This window comes from Glycine soja, chromosome 2 (genome assembly GCF_004193775.1).
Source record: "Glycine soja cultivar W05 chromosome 2, ASM419377v2, whole genome shotgun sequence".
Lineage (NCBI taxonomy): Eukaryota > Viridiplantae > Streptophyta > Magnoliopsida > Fabales > Fabaceae > Glycine > Glycine soja.
The window spans coordinates 11,639,330-11,657,842 of record NC_041003.1 but is presented as its reverse complement, the minus strand read 5'-3'; the positions used below and the strand labels follow the sequence as shown (position 1 = coordinate 11,657,842).

The 18,513-nt window shown below is 28.7% G+C and overlaps 1 protein-coding gene across 3 annotated transcripts; it reads right to left on the bottom strand.

Annotated features, from left to right (window-relative positions):
• Nucleotides 1–4,446: 4,446 nt before the first annotated feature.
• LOC114387584 (probable 6-phosphogluconolactonase 2) lies at nucleotides 4,447–10,117 on the bottom strand. 3 transcript variants are annotated; one of them, XM_028347799.1, is made up of 4 exons: nucleotides 10,056–10,117; nucleotides 8,688–8,874; nucleotides 8,470–8,605; nucleotides 4,447–5,343 (listed from the first exon to the last, which is right to left on the bottom strand). In XM_028347799.1, the coding sequence occupies exons 2-4, from the start codon at nucleotides 8,843–8,845 to the stop codon at nucleotides 4,852–4,854; spliced, it is 786 nt and encodes a 261-aa protein (XP_028203600.1). In that variant the 5' UTR covers nucleotides 8,846–8,874; nucleotides 10,056–10,117; the 3' UTR covers nucleotides 4,447–4,851. The 3 variants fall into 3 exon arrangements, with proteins under 3 accessions (XP_028203600.1, XP_028203589.1, XP_028203596.1); XM_028347788.1 differs by lacking the exon at nucleotides 10,056–10,117 and adding an exon at nucleotides 9,766–9,874; XM_028347795.1 differs by lacking the exon at nucleotides 10,056–10,117 and adding an exon at nucleotides 9,138–9,698.
• Between the last annotated feature and the right edge of the window lie 8,396 nt (nucleotides 10,118–18,513).

Here is an 18,513-nt window from a genome sequence, read left to right as displayed (position 1 = left end):
TCAATTATATCTTATTATGTACCTAAAAAATGATAGCTTATTATGTTATGTCCAAAAAGATAAATAAAATAGGTATAAATGATGATTTTATTAAAATGTTGAGAATAAAATGGAAAACAAGAAATTTAAGTTATAAGTTTAAATGTTCTTTCAAGCAATATTTAATAATACAATAAATTAGAGAAATAAATTATTAATTTTGTTTATCAAACATCTTTATTGTTTTGTAAATGATTTTGGTATACAATGACCACAATGTGTTTCGAACCTAAATCCTCTTACACTTATTTCAATTTTTTATCACTAGGTTGACTTTAATGAGTTAAACATTTTGTTTTCAAACAAGCTTATAAAAAATAAGACAATTAAGTTATAAGTTAGGTTTAATAACTATTTAATGTTTAAACACATAACTTGCGCAAAATATAAACTTGAAAGGAGATTTTCCAAAGGAAAACATTATTCTACAATATAAGTTTGGCGTTGATGCCTCTCTACATTATCTTTAGCTTCATTATTGTTGGACTAGCATTCTTGAGAGTGTCCTAGAACTCAAATTCGTAATTATGGAATTCTTTTGGTGGTTTAAACCTTTAGGTGCAAGGTCATCTCATTATACCCGAACTTTGTACTAATGCTTTAAAATATTTTCAGTTGTGACATCGTCATTATCCATTAAATCTCTTGTTGGTTATATCAGAGTGATGGATGTGGGTGGACATAGCTTTCGTCTCTCCTTTAATTACTAGCCTTTTTAGTAGTTTGCTCAAGATTGGTATCAAATATTTATTTCTTTAGTCTTGACAATTTTCCATCGTGGTCTAGGTTATTCAGTTCTTCACTGTCTCCTTTTGATAAATGAAAGGAAACCAAATGGAATGCATATAATAATTAATAAGAACAATTCAATTCCATATTCAAATGCAATACTAATATACCAACAATTTAGTTTCCTTAAACAAGATCTTAAATTTAAATATTGTAGATGGAAAAAAAATGATTGAAAAGTGAGAATTTCACTAAATATAATTAGTGAAGTTCTTTGATGGAGATTAGTCATCGACTTTATATTTCATACCAATAACATGGTTAAAAAAAGTATAATACTAATATTAATAGTAGAGAATGATATAGACACGAAATCTTGTCCCGAGCCATTTTTTATATAAAAAAATCACTTCGAGAAGATAGCATGTGGAGGGTTGCAAAAAATACTTTTTAATCGAAAAAAAGAATGTGATTAAGAAGTTATGCATGATTAGATTACACTTGTAACACTCCCTTTTTTTTAAAATAAATTAAAAGGTGTTTTTATTTAAAAATAAATAATTTTAGAAAAATAATGAGGTTTTTATAATTAAATAAATGAGGAGAAATAATTTTATTAATTAAAATAATGATTTGAAGGAAAATAAAAAGGAATGTTTTATTTATTCATTTGATAGAAAATAAAATAAAGTTCTTTTTTATAAAATAATAAAATAGAAAAAATAAAGTAAATAATAGACTAAGAGTACCCTAGTTATAAATAGACATATTAGGTCAGTTTTCACATATACATCTCTACACCGATTTTTCCTCTCAAATTTGTTTTCCTTCCTTCCTCTCCCAAAATCTTCTCTTTTTCCCGCATACACTATCTCAGTAAAATTACGATCCCTAACTCGTTAATCGTTGGATCGTCATGAAATTTGAACACCAGATTCGGAGCTCATTTTCTCACCGTTGAAATTTTCAAAATAATATCTTTGGTTTGTCCCAGTAAAACTACAATCCCAGACTTGTCAACCGTTGGATAATCGTAAAATTTGAACCCCATGTTCGAAACTCATTTTTGCACATTCTTGTCGTTGTGATTTTGGAAATAATATTTGCGGTAAGAGAAATGTCCCTCTCACGAAGACAGTGAAATGAAAGCTTTAATTCTTTCTCCTTCTCTCTAATGCTTAGAAACCCTAGCAGAGCAACCAGAGGAAAATCTTGAGGAATCTTAGGAAACCGCTAGAGACCCCGCTATCACTGCTGAACTACACAAGTGAGCTCGCTTAGAGGTAAGGGAAGAGTTTATCACAATTGATATTAGAATGAACATGTGTAGGGATCTTTAGACGATTAAATTGGGATTCATTTTGGAATGTTTATTGAATTATAATTCCTCCTTTATGATTATAATTAAAATATTGTTGTGTTTGACGGACCAATTGATGTCCTAATGTGAATTGGTTGATAAAATTGAGTGCTCTTGGTGTTTTCGTATTTTTTTACCTATGATTTTGATTCCTTTAATTTTGATATGATTATGTGAAATTGTTTGAGGAGTTTAATCATACGAACATAACATATTAATATTATTATTGTGTGACATGTATATAATGCATGAGGCGTGATAACGTGTTGTCTTAAAATTATGGAAGTGTGATAAACTATGTGTAAGTGACAAGTTGAGTATGTGTTAAATTGTGAGATCACACATGTGTATTGAGATGTGTGCATTGAGTTGTGAGGTATGAACCATACAATCACACAACTGTAAGACCATTTAAGGCTGACGAGTTAATGCGCGACAAGTATTATGATGGGATCTACTGTGGGAACTCAACGAGTTTAATCACTTTGAGGCGCAACGAGTTAAAATAATTTTCTGAACAATTGAGGAGTCGTGTGTTTTGTACAGTTCACAGATAGAGTCTGCCTGCTAAAATGTTTTCTAGGTTGAACCTGAATCAACAAGGAGAGACCTTGACGGACTCTTCGGAGTCTAGGCCTTGGGGGTAAATACACACATTTTGAGTGCTCCTTTAAGCCTGTGTCGATCCCACATGGTTGGAGCATTCTCACAAAACAACGTGAGCCTGATTGGTCTCCGTATGATTTTACCTAGTGAGAGTGACTTGACTCACCAGTGTGCGGTCTATCTTGTCATGTACTCTTGGGTGCTCGACGAGGTTTTTCACTAACATGGTATCACATTGCATATAGGATTAAGTCTTAGTATATCTGTTACATAACGCTTGTGTATTGATCGATATTGATTGATTGAGTGATATTGTGTTTTGATCCTTGAGTACGTGAATGATGTGAAAATGAATGAGATGTGTTGTGCTGAGATGTGATGTTATACGACAAGTGATGGAATGACGTAAGTTGTGTTTAAGTAGGTTGTATTTCATTTATATGATATGTATATTTACATGTTGTTTCGTTTCTCTCTATTAGTTAAAAATGCGATAACTCACTCCCTGTGTGTTGTTTGTGTTTGGATTCTGTGATGATCTCGAACCTTGTGTTCGTGGGAGTAGATGGTTAGGTAGATGGTTGTGGAGAACCTTATGATAGAGGATGCTGGAACACAATGCTCTGATAAGATGTAACATTGAGGCATGAGTTTTTGTATGAATTGCATGAAGTTTTGGACATGTAATTTTTATCATTTTGTTTCACACGCTGAGTCCTTAGTTCTTTCTTTGGAATTTTGGACGACCTTATATTGAGCCGAGATTATTTTATTATTTATTTGAACAAATTCTATTATGATATTAGAAAAGTGAATGTAAACCTTTTATCCTTTTGAAATATTTTTATTTAAAAACTTTTAATTAATTATGTATTAGTATTCCTTTTATTATTAGTGTATATATATATGTGTGTGTGTGTGTGTGTCTGTGGAACAGAAGATGTGAGAACACCAACTTAAAAACAAGTCATTTGAATATATTTATGAGAAGTTAAAATTATAAAAAAAGTTCCAACTGAAAGCATTTTCTTTTTAAAGTTTAACGAAGTGGGTCCTAAAAAATAGAATTTATTAACTTCTAAATTCATCAATAGAAACAAAAAAATTGAAAAATATACAATATTAATATTCTATTAAAATATTATTTATCTTGTATCGCTCTCGAAATTTTGAATGTACTAACACTTTTGTTTTCCTAGAGTAATCCAAATGATAAGATGACAATAATTATCATCCTTAAAATGTTATCTTTTCTGTATTACAACCATGTACCATTCAAATTAAACTAAACGTAAAATATGAATATATATATATGTAAATCTATATGCTAAAAGGGATATCTGTACTTATTAACATGAAATTTGTAGAAGATAAAAATATACAAATTAAACTAAACGTAAAATATGAATATATATGTAAATCTATATGCTAAAAGGGATATCTGTACTTATTAACATGAAATTTGTAGAAGATAAAAATATATTAAACTGTCTTTTCCATCATCCCTACGAGCACTATACTTGCTCCGACATAATCAAGTTAATGATATGTGAGTCCTTCATGGAACATGTTGCATCCATCAATAACCCCAAACTCCAAAAGAATAAGTAAATAGATACTTGATGCCACATACTATCATCTACCAATTGCCAGAGGATTCCTCAAATTTAATTATCAACCAAAAAAAAAAAAAAAGATAAGGGACATTCAAATTTTCCATCATCAAGTAGAGAATAGATATATTGAAATTGAAACAAAATAGATAAAAAAAGAAAACGGGAGGGTGTGGGAAAGTGAACTCTTGGAATTACATGAACCTGATTTCACTTTCTAAATTGCAAACAGGTGAGACCATCATCATAGCCAATAACCCAATTAAGAATTAGAAGGAGACAAGGGTGTTGGAACTTGGAATGATGCTCTCCACAACTTTTATTGGCCGGTTACAAAAACTATACCACAATTTCTCCAAACAACCTCCTAGGAGAAAGCAAGAAATGGAAAAAAAAAAAAAGAAACAAAGACTTTCTATCCAAGAGAAAAGAAATAGGCAGGATTCTAAGGATGGTCAACACTTGTGAAATCCCTTAACACTACATACAAACTTACAACAAGTCCTACTTGTTTAAATTGGAATCTTCAAGTTTTGAGGCAGCCAGTTTATCCAAAAACCACACCAACTTCCCCATAGCTGGTTGGACCATTCTCGCCGGTATTAAGGGGCCATCAGGTCCAACATCGCCTATTGCCAAGTGTACGGATTCCGCTTTGCTTTCACCGGTGACAACTACTGCAACATTGGATGCAGAATTGATGACAGGCAAGGTGAATGTGATTCTCTCAGGTGGGGGTTTGGGGAAGTCAGTAATGAAAGTTACCCATTCTTCCCTTTCATTGAGTGCTGAGTGGTTAGGAAACAAAGAGGCAATGTGGCCGTCTGGACCCAATCCAAGCAGAATGAGGTCAAACTTGGGACAATCACTAATCTCAGACACGCTGACAACACGGGTTTTCACCAGCTGTCGAATGACAAACTCGTAATCATCGGCAGCTTCTTCTGCTGACACGGAATCGTTAATCGAATGCACATGACTAGGGACAATAGGCACCTGCTAATGCAACAAGCATATTAGCAGAAGATTATGATTGAATATTAAGTAATCTCATGGAATATTAAAAGACAGACATGGAGAGATAAAAAGGGAGAATTATTTTTACACATTAAAGCAAAACATTTATATCAGAGGCTCCCATATTGCATTTGTTGAACTCAATATTTAAATAAAAAGCAAGAAATCCTGAATCATCTCTTTTTCCCCTGCTAAGCAATTTATCCACCATCATAACATGTATTTAATAGAAGGATAAAAATGCAATGCAGGGTTTACAAAACGGTGCCTGAAATGAAGAAAATGCACCTCTAACAACCAGGAAAACACTGACAAAGTTACTTTCTTAATGACAGTTTTGCTTTCTTAATTAACACCTAGGCATTGCAGCAACTGCAGCAAAGGACAACAACACACACAAGCTGAATGGTATGGATCTCAGAACAGAATCAGCCTAGAAACATGCAGAGATAATGGTGAAGCCATAAACATGAATTCGGAGGAATATTGAATGTTACAGATCCTACTATGCAGAATTATTTGAATTCTTCAGATACAAAGTATATTGATCATTCAACCAAAAGCCAATTATACGAAACGTAGAGCATAAAGAACAACCCAATCATCTAGCTTAAGAAACAAAAAAAAAAGAAAGTTTTACAACATCCCAGTTGAACCACACCTTTTTCCTGTATTCATTTACAAGCTGCAACTGTTGGGATAAATACGTGAAAAGCAAGTTGTGCACCCCTGGGATATTGTAATGCATCTTATATTGCTATTTAACCTGTAATAAAAGTACAATTTTCTTGCATGCTGAAAGCATTTATGACACAGTACATACATATTACATAATCAGCTTGAAGGGATACTATCTAATATGTTGAGAACTCCCTCTTCCCACCACTATCCCTTGTACCTCTGTACTTTATGACCATCAAGGGATGCCTTGTATTTGACTAAAATTTCATTAATGCTTGGAAACTTTTAATTCAAAGTGGAATATGATTCCAAGAAGGCTAGAAGACAGCATGCATCTCAATTCAAGGGGGATTGCAGATGGCAGAAAAGTAGAAATTAGGCCACAAAATAAATTTCAGCCAATTTAGAGCACACAGCAAGCATAAAATTCACAACAATAGGACTAATTTTAAAGGTAATCAACTAGAAATATAGACATAAATTCAATTTAATAACACATCCATTTTCCGTGTCTGATAATCACATTCTAGTTTCTACTGTAATTAATCATACTTGGACTCTTTGAGACAAAGCAATGTATCATGGGAAATACAAATTGTGGGAATACTACAATATTGTGAGAATACTAATTACCAATGTACATAATTAATTAAGGGATTAACCAAATGAGACAAAAGTAGATAGCCAAACAGAGTGCAGACATCATTATTTAATACCCATTCATAAAATACAGCTGAATCATGGGAAATAGACATATAGATCAAGATGTGTTTTGCGTAGCAACCTGATAGCACACTATATACTTGCTATACTGTATGAATCTTCATTGTGCAATGAACAGTGCTCTGGAGTTATTTCAAAACATATTGCTGTTACTTTAAAACTAATCTAGCTGGCATTAATAAAACTGTCATTAAGAAATCATTACTAAAACATAAAGATAATAAGGCCTTCTAAGATAGTTTGTCTCTTTCAGCAGTTTCACTCTTCATATCATGCCAAAGCTGAGCATACAGAAAAAAAAAAAAAAAAAACTGTTTCTTTTTAATGTCTCTACTCAACTTAATCTTACTAGAAAAGCTTATACTTCACATTAATTTTTCTGTATCTTTTCAGGCTGGTCTTTATACCTACATGCAGAAAGATGTATCTAATTGGTTTCAGAGTGTAAGGTCATTCAACTGATGTTCAGGCTGGACTGAATTGTCTGATTGAGGCTTTTCTTAGAATCAACATGATTTGCAAATTTGACACATGATCCGTTAACTACGCAACAAGCTAAAATGTCCAGGAGTCATCTAAATGAGATTATCCTCTCCGCTTTAGGAAGCTTACACGGTATTGGATTATTGTAGTTATTAATGCTACAACCTTCAAGCAAACCTGACAACCAACTTGCAATACATGGAAGTAAATTGGAAGAATTGGAGGCACATGCCACTGGAATTTTACACATTTGCTTCACGTCAGACCGCTATGTTATATCTCAACCCCAATGGCCTTTCAAGCCAACTAACTGGTGAATCTTAATATAACCCTCCTGCTTTCAGCTTGGAACCACAACAGTGAAATTTGGAATCCAGTTATCAGACATCCATTCATCTTGGCAGTTGGCACACCCCATAACTCAACTCGCCACCACTAAACAATAAGTTGAGGTGCAAGTAATCTCCTGGATCCCTTTGGAGGCCAGTAAGGTTTGTCAGCTATCATGTGCTTATCAGCACCAGCTGTTATCATAGTCAATCCTTATCAGGAAAAAAAATCTCACTCCTATACACTTTAGATGAAGAATTTAAGGTGTAAAGTAAATTCAGAAAACAACAGCACTCACCTATACACTATACACACAGAATATTCAGGAAAGACTCCTTTATTTTGTTCATAAAGAATGATCATTATACTCCCATCAAACTGTCTCGTTGTATAAATATTGAATATCTACCATTACAATCTTGCAGGTCAAGTACCATAACCCTTCAAGTTTCAGCATAATCCTTTCCTCTACTAAAGACAAGTTATGGACAGCATCCTTTTGAGAATTCAAACTTATGTGGTCTTTGGTATATAACCCTGTGCCCCTATCCTACACCTTGAAAAAGTAAAGAAAAGAGGATGAAGAAGAAATTTGTAGTAAACTATGTATGCCTCCTAATTCTGTGAACTATAAAGGGTCAATTTTGAGCCTATATAAGAAGCTTCTTTATATAAGCTCAAAATTGAAACATCTATTCAATTTTCAAAGTCAACTGGCAAGACCAGAAGAAACCAAAGCCATGAGAAGGTAAATTAGAAAAGAACAGATTAATGCTCAAAAACTATAAGTATATCACTTTCCTCCAAATTATTCTTAGAACAAATCATTCTTCACATAAACAGGATAAAGAAATGAGAAACCCGATATCTATGAATTGCGGGCACAACCTTGGACAAAAGGCCATCTTTAGCAAGCTTATAATTGCTATCGGCATGGTTTTTCGCCACAACGTGCTCGTCAGCCCAGAAGATATACCACTTGGACCAGTCCACTGTCTTGTTATAAGGAGCTTCACAGAGTTTTCTGTTTGCAATCAGAAGTTTTAAACCAACACTAAATCATGAAAGCAAAGAAACATTATATGGAAAAGATAAGATACAAATACCCCATTAAGCCAATGAGAGAACCACCAGATAAAGCAATGGCAAAGACTCCTCGCTCTTTCACAGATGCCTCTGATAACTCAGCAACATAGTCTGCCAAATCAGTCCTTAGCTCATCCACACTCTCATGAATCCTCAACTCTCCTCTATTCTTAGCCATGGTTCAAGAGACTCCAAACTCCAAAAGCTCTATTTTGTAAACCAAAAAAGAAAAAAAGAAAGACACAAAGAAAGCATCAAAAACAATATCAGATCTAGAAACAACAAAGTCAATGAAATTCAAAAACACAACCAACTTTGACATTTAGCCTTCCTAAACCTAAAACACAGGGAATTCCAAAGTTGTCCAAGATTCAGCTTCATAGCTAAAAACAAAATTCTAAAAAAGGTAAACAAAAAATCAGAACATAGATATGAGACAATCTCACTTTTTGTTTGACTACAAGACTTACATGCCTACATGAGTTGTTTTTGGTCTTAACCCTCCGATTTATCAGGAAAAAGAAATTTTGACTAATCCGGAGTTCGACTGGAAGGTAAGGAAAGAAATATTTCCATCAAGGATTAAACTCGAGTAATTACTCAAATAATTCAACCTTAACTTCAACACATTAACCACCTGTCATCAACCACTTGGTTACACGCATACATGAGTCATATAATATAACTAAAGTGTTGAAAGAAAAGAAGAAAAAAAAATCTTTAAGCTACGCATGAAACGGTTCACCCCATAAATTCAATTTGCATGTGGACTCTCTAATTGTCAAAAAGAAAGCAAAATTCAACAAAAGGGTATCATCGCCACAACCAAAATTTCAAGAGATCGATGCCAAGAATTGAAAGGGGAGGAAAAAAGTGCACACTTGACGATTGCAGAAAAAAAATTCAAAGAACAACAAACACATGCCCCAGATCATAAAACATGTTCAATAATTGACAACCCCCCCAATGCAGCAGAAACTTCAAGAAAAAAAAAACATGAAGGTCAATCATAGTCTCATGCAGTTTAACATAACTGGAAACTGCATCACACAAAGAATCAACACGTTTCACAACAGTAGAAAGGAAGAAAATGCTTACAAAGAAAAAAAAAATTAAAGAGGGGGTGGCACACAGAAGAAGCTGACGAATGTGGACGATGGGTGTGGGCATATATATATATATATATATATATATATATATATATATATATATATATATATATATATATATATATATATTACGTGTGAGAAATTGGATTGTATAAGGTTCTAAAGGAATTCAACCATAAAATTTTTCTTATATTATTACAAAATACAAATATAATTTTTTTGACACAAAAAAAAATATATATAACCAATGAGAATTGATAGATGCATAAGCAACATCACCTTGTACAGTTAATTTTTTCTTGGCTGCACTGCACCGGATCATTTTGGACGCGTCTGTATTTAAAAAGAGATCATAATTTTATTTTATTTTTAATTTTCCGCCAGTATTTATTTCTTTTAGAAAAAATCTTGTTTGAGATAATACTAAATCTGAGCATCTTACTCCATATATATTTAAACTTTAGTTCGTTATACTGTGAGAGATTAATCATTTCTAATAATTTTTGCTTTTATTAATAAATGAGAATTAAATTAAACTTATAAATAGGTGGGGTGTTAATATTTTAATTTTTAACATTTTATCACTAAATTCCCTAAAAAAACATTTTATCACTAGATTTTAAAATTTATGTTTAGCTTTATGAAAGGATAAGGAGAAGATATAAAAAGAAACTCAATAAATAACTTGTATTCTCCAAAAATTAATTTAGAAACAATTTGCTTTTTTAGTCACAAAAGGTTTTACAAGACTAGTAATTAAGTTATTTTGAATAAGTAATTAAGAATTTAGTAGCAAAAAAATATTGAAAGGATAATGCTATTTATGAAGAATTTATACCTTTTTGGGTATTACGTGCACCCAATGATCGCGACAGAACAAAGACTATGTCTAACGTAAACGGATAAAAACGAAGATAATGGCAGAACTTTGTATGCGAGCAAAAACAAATCACTTAACAGCAGATAATAATGAGAAAATCTCAGGATCCAAGATCCCCTGCTATAACATCTCAAAAGGAGAAATAGAAGCATAAAGCCCAAAAACAAAAGCCTTTACTTACTGATTTGTTCTTTATATTATTTTAAATGTCTTCATTTAATCTTTAAATTTTCAAAAGCTCTAATTATAATTAGGTTCTCTGATTTTTAAAAATGTTTCATTAGATCATTTTCATTAAATTCTGCCGCTATTCACTTACAACATGTGGCCATTTTCATTGATGGTATTAGTTTCAATTCCACATAAATTACTTAATTGAAATATTTTTAAGATTTAAATATGTTTTTATTTCTTTAAATTTGAATAATTCTTCTTTTAATCCTTAAAAAATATTTTTATTAGTCTCTCAAATTTTTTAAAAATACTTTTTGTTCCTCTCATCACAATTTGTACATCATTAGAAATATTTTTTTAATTTAATTTCTTTAAAATAATTTGTAATAGTTTAAAATCATTATAATATGTAAAAAATTATAATAATTTAACATTCATTTTTTTTATTTTTTTTCTTTAAAATCACTAGAATATGTAGAAAAGTCACCAAGTAAACTATTTAGAAGTTTAAAATCGCTATAAATTGTTTCTAAGAAACAAAAATTTTGTGGTTAAAAATCACCAAATGTGAAACTATGAACACATGTAAAAAGAAAGAATTAAAAATAAATTTTTGAAAATGTGAGAAACTAATAAAAATAATTTTTTTAAGAACTAAAAAATAATTACTCAAATTTAAAGGATTAAAAAATATATGAAACCTATTTTTAAAAACCAGAGAACCTAAGTGGAGTGTTTGAAAATTTAGGAATTAAATTGAGTTATTTTAAATAATTTTGGAAACAAATTAGTAATTAAGACAAAAGAATTAGAAAACTATAAAATGCTCAAATAAATTTGATTGGATAGTAATTTTCAGTAGAAGATATTACAAATGTTCGATTTTTTTAAGGAAAAAAAAAGGGTTGTTTACAGATCATTTCTTTGAATTATTTCTCTCGTTCAAATAAAGATAGTTATTATCTCACCAAAAAAACGAAGATAACTATTAAATAAAATATAATTATAAAACTATTCATTAACTAAACACCAGTAAATACATTAAATTGATATCTAAAAAAAAGTACATACATTAAATTGATATCTAAAAAAAAGTAAAGACACTAAATTGTTTGTTAAATAAATTTTAAAATGTATTAAATAATAAATTTTTTGAACAAGTTTATATTAAATTAAGTTTAAATTATAGTGCGTTAAAACAAAAAGGTTAAATTGTAGTATTTAATTGTTAAATAACTTTTTTCCACGTGCATCATTCCCAGGTAATCCTAATCAAAATACAACCAAACACTAATGTTAAATCCTAGATATCCCACTTTAAAAATTATCTAACTAGACCTTAACCTTTGAAAAGTGTAATGTGATGCTATTATTTTTTTACCTACCAAAGCAAAGCACCTATCCATCTATATGCATGTTATAAAGCATATTTTGTTGTCAAATAAGACAAAATGGAGTAAAATTTTGATATAATTACATTGACATTTTTAACTAATATTTTTTATATAAACACTTTTTTTTCAAAAGAATTCATTCTTTGCTTTGTCATTTATAAAAATATTGTGAGACTCGATCGCCAATTAAAAAAATATATGCACAATTTTTAAAAATAAAAAATGAAATTAAGGAATAACATACGAATACAGATGTCGTGGTTTTCCAAAAGAGGGAGATAAATTTACGTGGTAAGATCTAACCCATCGTGTAAAATTAATGCATATAATAAATTAATTAACAACATTTTGTATTTTGACAATTATACATGAGCATTCTTTTTTTGGTAATATCAATTATACATGCATGAAGAAAAGGGGAAAAAATGAAAGAAAGAAAGGGAGGGAGGCTTGGTCATGAAAGACAAACCAAACACCTATCCAAATCATGTACTGACAAATATACAAATGAGTACTTGTGTCTTGCAAGAATTAAACACAATATTTTACTTTACTTCACATCACAAAACCATGAATGAACACAACTAAAGTTTGTTACCCGTGCATCCACGGATGAATTGATTATTAAATTTTGAATAATACATAAAAATATGAATGTTAAATAATGTTTAAGACTTACATACTAAAATTATAATATTTTATTTTCTTTTAATAGAAATATATATCTTCATTATTTGAATAATAACTTTTTTATATACCTGAGTATAAAACATAAATTTTGTATAAATTTTTATTTTTATGTTTAAAAGTTTATTAACATGTCATTTGTAAAGTTAAAGATCAGAATAATTATATTTTTACTTTTTTGTTATAATTTGTAATTAATTTATACATGTATTATTGTAGAGTGTAAAAAAGAAATAAAATATAAAATCCTATAATTATTTTATTTGAATAAAACGAATATTGTATTTCTTAATTTTTACATAATAATCTTAAAAGATAATTATAAAGGAACACAGGGAGAGGGAGATAGTAATAAAGTTTTTTATGTGACCGATTTAAAAGTGCAATTGGTTGATGCTTTCTCACGCTTTTAATATGTATTGCTTAATGAGTTGAGACAATGTTTCCTTCTCTTAAGCTTCTACCCTTCAATTTAAGTAAAAACAGAAGAAAAGGAAATACAAGAAGAGAAACTGGAAGAAAAATGCAATCAAACTTAAATAAATACTACTATTTTTTATAATTAGAGAAAAAAAAAGTAATAAAAGCCATACAAAATTCACCCATTCTCCACTGTAGTAAAGAATACAAGATGGGAAAACAAAGAGGAAGTTGATGACGACAAATAAAATCACCTTCGTTTTCTTCGTGCTCAAACAACCATAAACAAACACATCCAAAATCATGACCTTCTTTATCGAGATCTCTAAACCCGAAAAATTAATTAATCAATTTATTCCTTCTTTTTTCTTATTGCCTCAATCCACACACGTCAAATTTACGATCAATTGCTTTGAAAGTTAGGCTTTTAATTAGAGGGTGATAAGTTGTTTTTGATATTGTAGGAGACAACAAAGAAATTTTATCTTTTATAACAGAAAAACTCTAGTGATATTAAAAAAAATCGTGAACGTTATTAAGAAAAATATCAATGATGTAATATTGGTGACCATATATTAAATTTACCTTGAAAAGTAAAATTATTTTTAAATAAAAATAATAAATAGTAAATTTAAAATAACCACCATTCTTTTAAAAGAAAAGAATAGAAAAGAAAAATAGTAATATAAAAAATAACAATATTAGTTATTGCTAGTAAGATTATGTGTCTTTTTTATTTAGGAAAAGGAGCTTTAAATAAATGGACATGAAAAGAATTTATAATAATTTTATAAGTTTTCTTGTTTTTTAGAAAAAAAAAAATTTTAAAACTTATGTTAAGTCAAATCACATTTAAAATTCTTAATTATTTTTATTAGATGTAAATAAATACAAATGATAAAAATTTTATTTAATGTGTCATCATATCGTGATGTGTATTTTTGCGTATGATGTTTTAGATGATACATTAATCTATGATGATATGACATAATATTAAGTAATGTATTTAAGATATTTATTTAATACTCTATGTATGAGATTCTTTCTTGTAGAAAACATTTTTCTAGGATTTGTCAAAATCCTATGAAGAATAAATGAAATCCACAATCGTGAAATGTTGATCTTCATTAAAAGCACACTTTGTTGTGCAAACCTACTCTGATAGAAGAAGTGACTTTCTCTTAAACGTCAGCATATCAACATTTAATACAAACATTAAATGCTCCATCTATTAAGAGACAACAGGTCCTTAAAGATGAATATTATAAATAGTATAAGCTTTGAAAATACAATACATTAATCAACTTGCGAAATATTCTTTCATTCTTTCATGTAAAACTCTATGTAAATTTCGATACAATGCTCTCAAAACATCTTATAAATCTTAAGAAAAAAGACTAAAGTGTTAAGTGTAATATTTGTTCCTAAGATGATCACGTCTTAGTCATTGTACAAACTTAAACAACAAATTTTATTGATTTGTTTAGAGTCAACAGTGTCTTGGTAGTATAAAAAAATACTAGGTTGAAGTTAAGTTTGAGGTAGAGCTTGTCTTTGTAAGCGTTAGAAGTGACTCTGAAAAATATGTGTAACTTTTATTAAAGCTAGTAAAAACTTGGTGGGTTGTCAAAAATTAGACATAGTCTTAGTAGTTGAGACAAATCAGTATAAATCCTTGAATGCTCTTTGATCATTGCTTTCTCTAAGTGTTTAATTGGTAAATATTTTGAATTTGTTTTTAGATCTTATATTTATTTTCCCATCGTGTAATAAAGTTTTTTTATCTATTTGTTTTATTAAAACTCACATCAGATGATAACTTATATTTATTTTAAGAAAAGTTTAAATTTTTAAAAACACAATTCAACCTCATTCTCATCTTATTTGCCTTTATAACTTATTTTAGAAATAAAAATGAAAGTTTATGAATATAAAAATCTTTTAGAAAAACTATAACATAAACCTACATTTTTCATCATACTGTTGCTGCTGGATTGTCTAATGATTAATTATGTATGAAAATATATACTAAAGTGCATTAATGTCACCACCAAAAATCATAACACATTAATAGAGGTAAAAATAGATTAAGTTAAGTTAAACTTTGTTAGACTTGAGCTTGACCTGGGTTAAAAGTATATAGTTTGACCTGAGTTAAAAGTATATAGTTTGAGTTTGATCTTTATTTATTAGTCAAAAACTTTTTTTAAGAATATGAACTTGACCTACATAAAAACTTGGTTGTACATATAAGTCTATTTAAGGGAATAATTTGTGATAACTTAAAAATAAGATAAAGGTAAAAATATGTATGTGAGGTTTTATAATAATTAAATCTAACTTATTTATATAATATAAATATATTTTAAGGTTTAATATAATATTCATATTAATTATTTAAAAATATATTTTGTAATAAAATATTTAAATAAGACATAATTTTTTTCTAATAAACTTAATTATAAATTTTAACTCAACTCTTTATGTAGATCAACATAATTAACATTTAAAATGATAAATAAATGTAAAATTTTGATGTATTATAACAAATTAAATCTAATAATAATACTAATAATCAATATTTGTTTATAATTTTGTAAATAGGTTAACTTGTTAGACTTTAAAAAAAATTATGAACCTACGGTCTAATATGTTTAATTAAATAGATTTTACTAAAAATCTCATTTTGATATATTTTTTGAAAAGATATAGTCTGAAATGAGCATGATATAAGCTAGGTTATAAAGAACTATTATGAAATAATCTCAAAAATTACAACTGGATGTACTTGGAATGAGGTAGTGTCCAAATACACGAGTTCACGTACCCTTCACATCCTTCCAAACTCTCTCTGTCCTTACCACAGATTTGTTGGAGGAATAAAAAAAATTCAATGTACGGGACATACTTATACCATTCACAACCATGCATTTTGGGAGAGCTTGTGTCAATGGGTAAGGAAATTAAGCAACCTTTTAAACGTCACATGATGTTTTGAAATCAATACTAAAATACAAGAAAATATTTAAGTGACAGCTTATTTGAGTGCTTATTTTTTACTTTTAAAAATGATTTTCATTTTTAAAATTTTAAGATTTAAAAAATACATATCAAGAAGAAAATACTTTAAGATGCTATGGCATTTTCACTCTTTTAGAAAAGACTAAAAAAAATTATATTTTCAGTTTTGGAACCTTTTTTTAAAATATTTTTAGAGAAAATCCGAAAAATATTTTCTAAATTTTAAACAAATTTATTTTTACTCTTTTTTATATATAAATAAAAACAAAAAACACTTAAATTAAACATCACCTAACACTCATTTTCTCTTCCATCCAATTTCTACCTCCTTTTTTTTCCTTATAATATCTCCTTTCATTTTTCATCATATCATTTGTCATATTTTTTTTCCCTTCCTATCTTTCTCTTCTTTTGATTCCAAGATACTCAAAATACACATAGTGAGTTATGGCCCACTCATTTATAATGTGGGCTTGGTTAATTGCTAGGGACCTTACCAAGTGCAAAAGATTGGCTAAACGTTTTTTATCAATACTCTTATTGTCTTTACGTGTTAAATGTCAATTGCCATACATTCAAAATACATATAACGTGACGCATTTGAGGAGTGAAGCCCTCAATATTCTCATCATCAATTTTCCGCACTCCATCTATATGATTGATATAACATATTGATGTAAACTCTATTGTAAATAAATGTTTGTCCACTTCCCTCTCTTGTTATAAGATTGGTGTAAAGAAATATATTTAAGAGTTTAATAATTATGTATTATTAATATAACGTAAAAGCGTAAATTTTATTATTATGTTAATTAATTAAACATTATTATTAGAATGATTTTTAAAATAATCATTATAACAGTTAATAAATTTGTTATATATAATAATTTATAATTAGATAATAATATAAAATTATCGTTGCATATATTTTCTCTTTATTTAAATTTTGGAAAAAAAACATCAACGACGTGACGTGCTACAAATCAAATAAATGAAAGAAAAAAAGTACTAGGCAAAGGAACAAACGTCATAATTTGACTAGAACTTCTCAATATCATATGTTGCACATTCAGTTGTCTTCCTCTTTCGCTTCACAATCATGGAAAATTACTTAGTAATGTTTTAACATTGTCCTCACATTTTCAACATTGTTGGGTGCATGAACTTCGTCCTAGGCCAATTATAGATATCTCGTTGTTTTTTCCCTGTTGACAACTTTTTGACCGTGGGATGCACATCATGTTGATATTTGTGGTGTCATAAAATTTAGTGCGTGTTTGATAATTTTTTTTAAGGTTAAATGATTTATTTGGTTTTTTATTTTTTTTAGTTTGATCATTTATTTTTTTTAAAATTAAATTTGATTATTCATCTTTTTTTGTTTAGTTTTATCTTTTATCTTTTAAAAAAATTAATTTGATCATTTATCTTATTTTTTGGTTTAATGTAATCTTTTATCTTAATTTTTTGTTCAATTTGATCATTCAATCTATTTAACATTGAAGTCATTCATCATTTAAAAATAATTTTCTTTGGTTCAATTCTCTCCCCTTCCCCTCCATATCATTTTTAACTAAAAAAGTTTGATTCTTAAATGACTAACCGTGTCAATCTTAAATGGACCAAAAGATCAAATAGAACAAAAAAAAAAAGATAAATAATCAAAATAAATTTTTTTAAAGAGAAATGACTAAAATGAACTACAAAAATAAGATAAATGACCAAATAAACTTTTTAAAATATAAATGACTAAACTAAACAAACAAAAATAAGATAAAAGATCAAATTATATTTTTTAAAATATAAAAAACCAAACTGGATAAAAAAAATATAAAAAAAATGATCAAATAAGTTATTTGACTTTTTTTTTAAAAAAATAATTGTTTATTTTTCAAAAATCTCTTAGAAAGTTGTAAAAAAATAATTAAACTATATGCTTTATCTGTTAGTGTAAAACAATAGGTAGGTACCACCAAATAAATAGATTAACTTATGTGAAGTTATTCCATATTAACCAATTATCTCAAATTTAAATCTTGAGAATACAATTATGCTAAATACTTAAAGAATGAACTCTGTCATATATTGATCTTACTTGAGTAAGATTAAATACAATTATGCTAAATGTTGTGAAGGATGTGTCCAGTTTGTAAAATAAAAT

Excerpts from the sequence above, each read along its gene's own strand:
- LOC114387584 (XM_028347799.1), bottom strand. The coding sequence starts at position 8,845 with ATGGCTAAGAATAGAGGAGAGTTGAGGATTCATGAGAGTGTGGATGAG. Across the intron at positions 8,606-8,687 it reads TCTCTCATTGGCTTAATGGG|AAAACTCTGTGAAGCTCCTT; the intron begins GTATTTGTATCT and ends GATTGCAAACAG. Across the intron at positions 5,344-8,469 it reads AAGATGGCCTTTTGTCCAAG|GTGCCTATTGTCCCTAGTCA; the intron begins GTTGTGCCCGCA and ends TTGCATTAGCAG.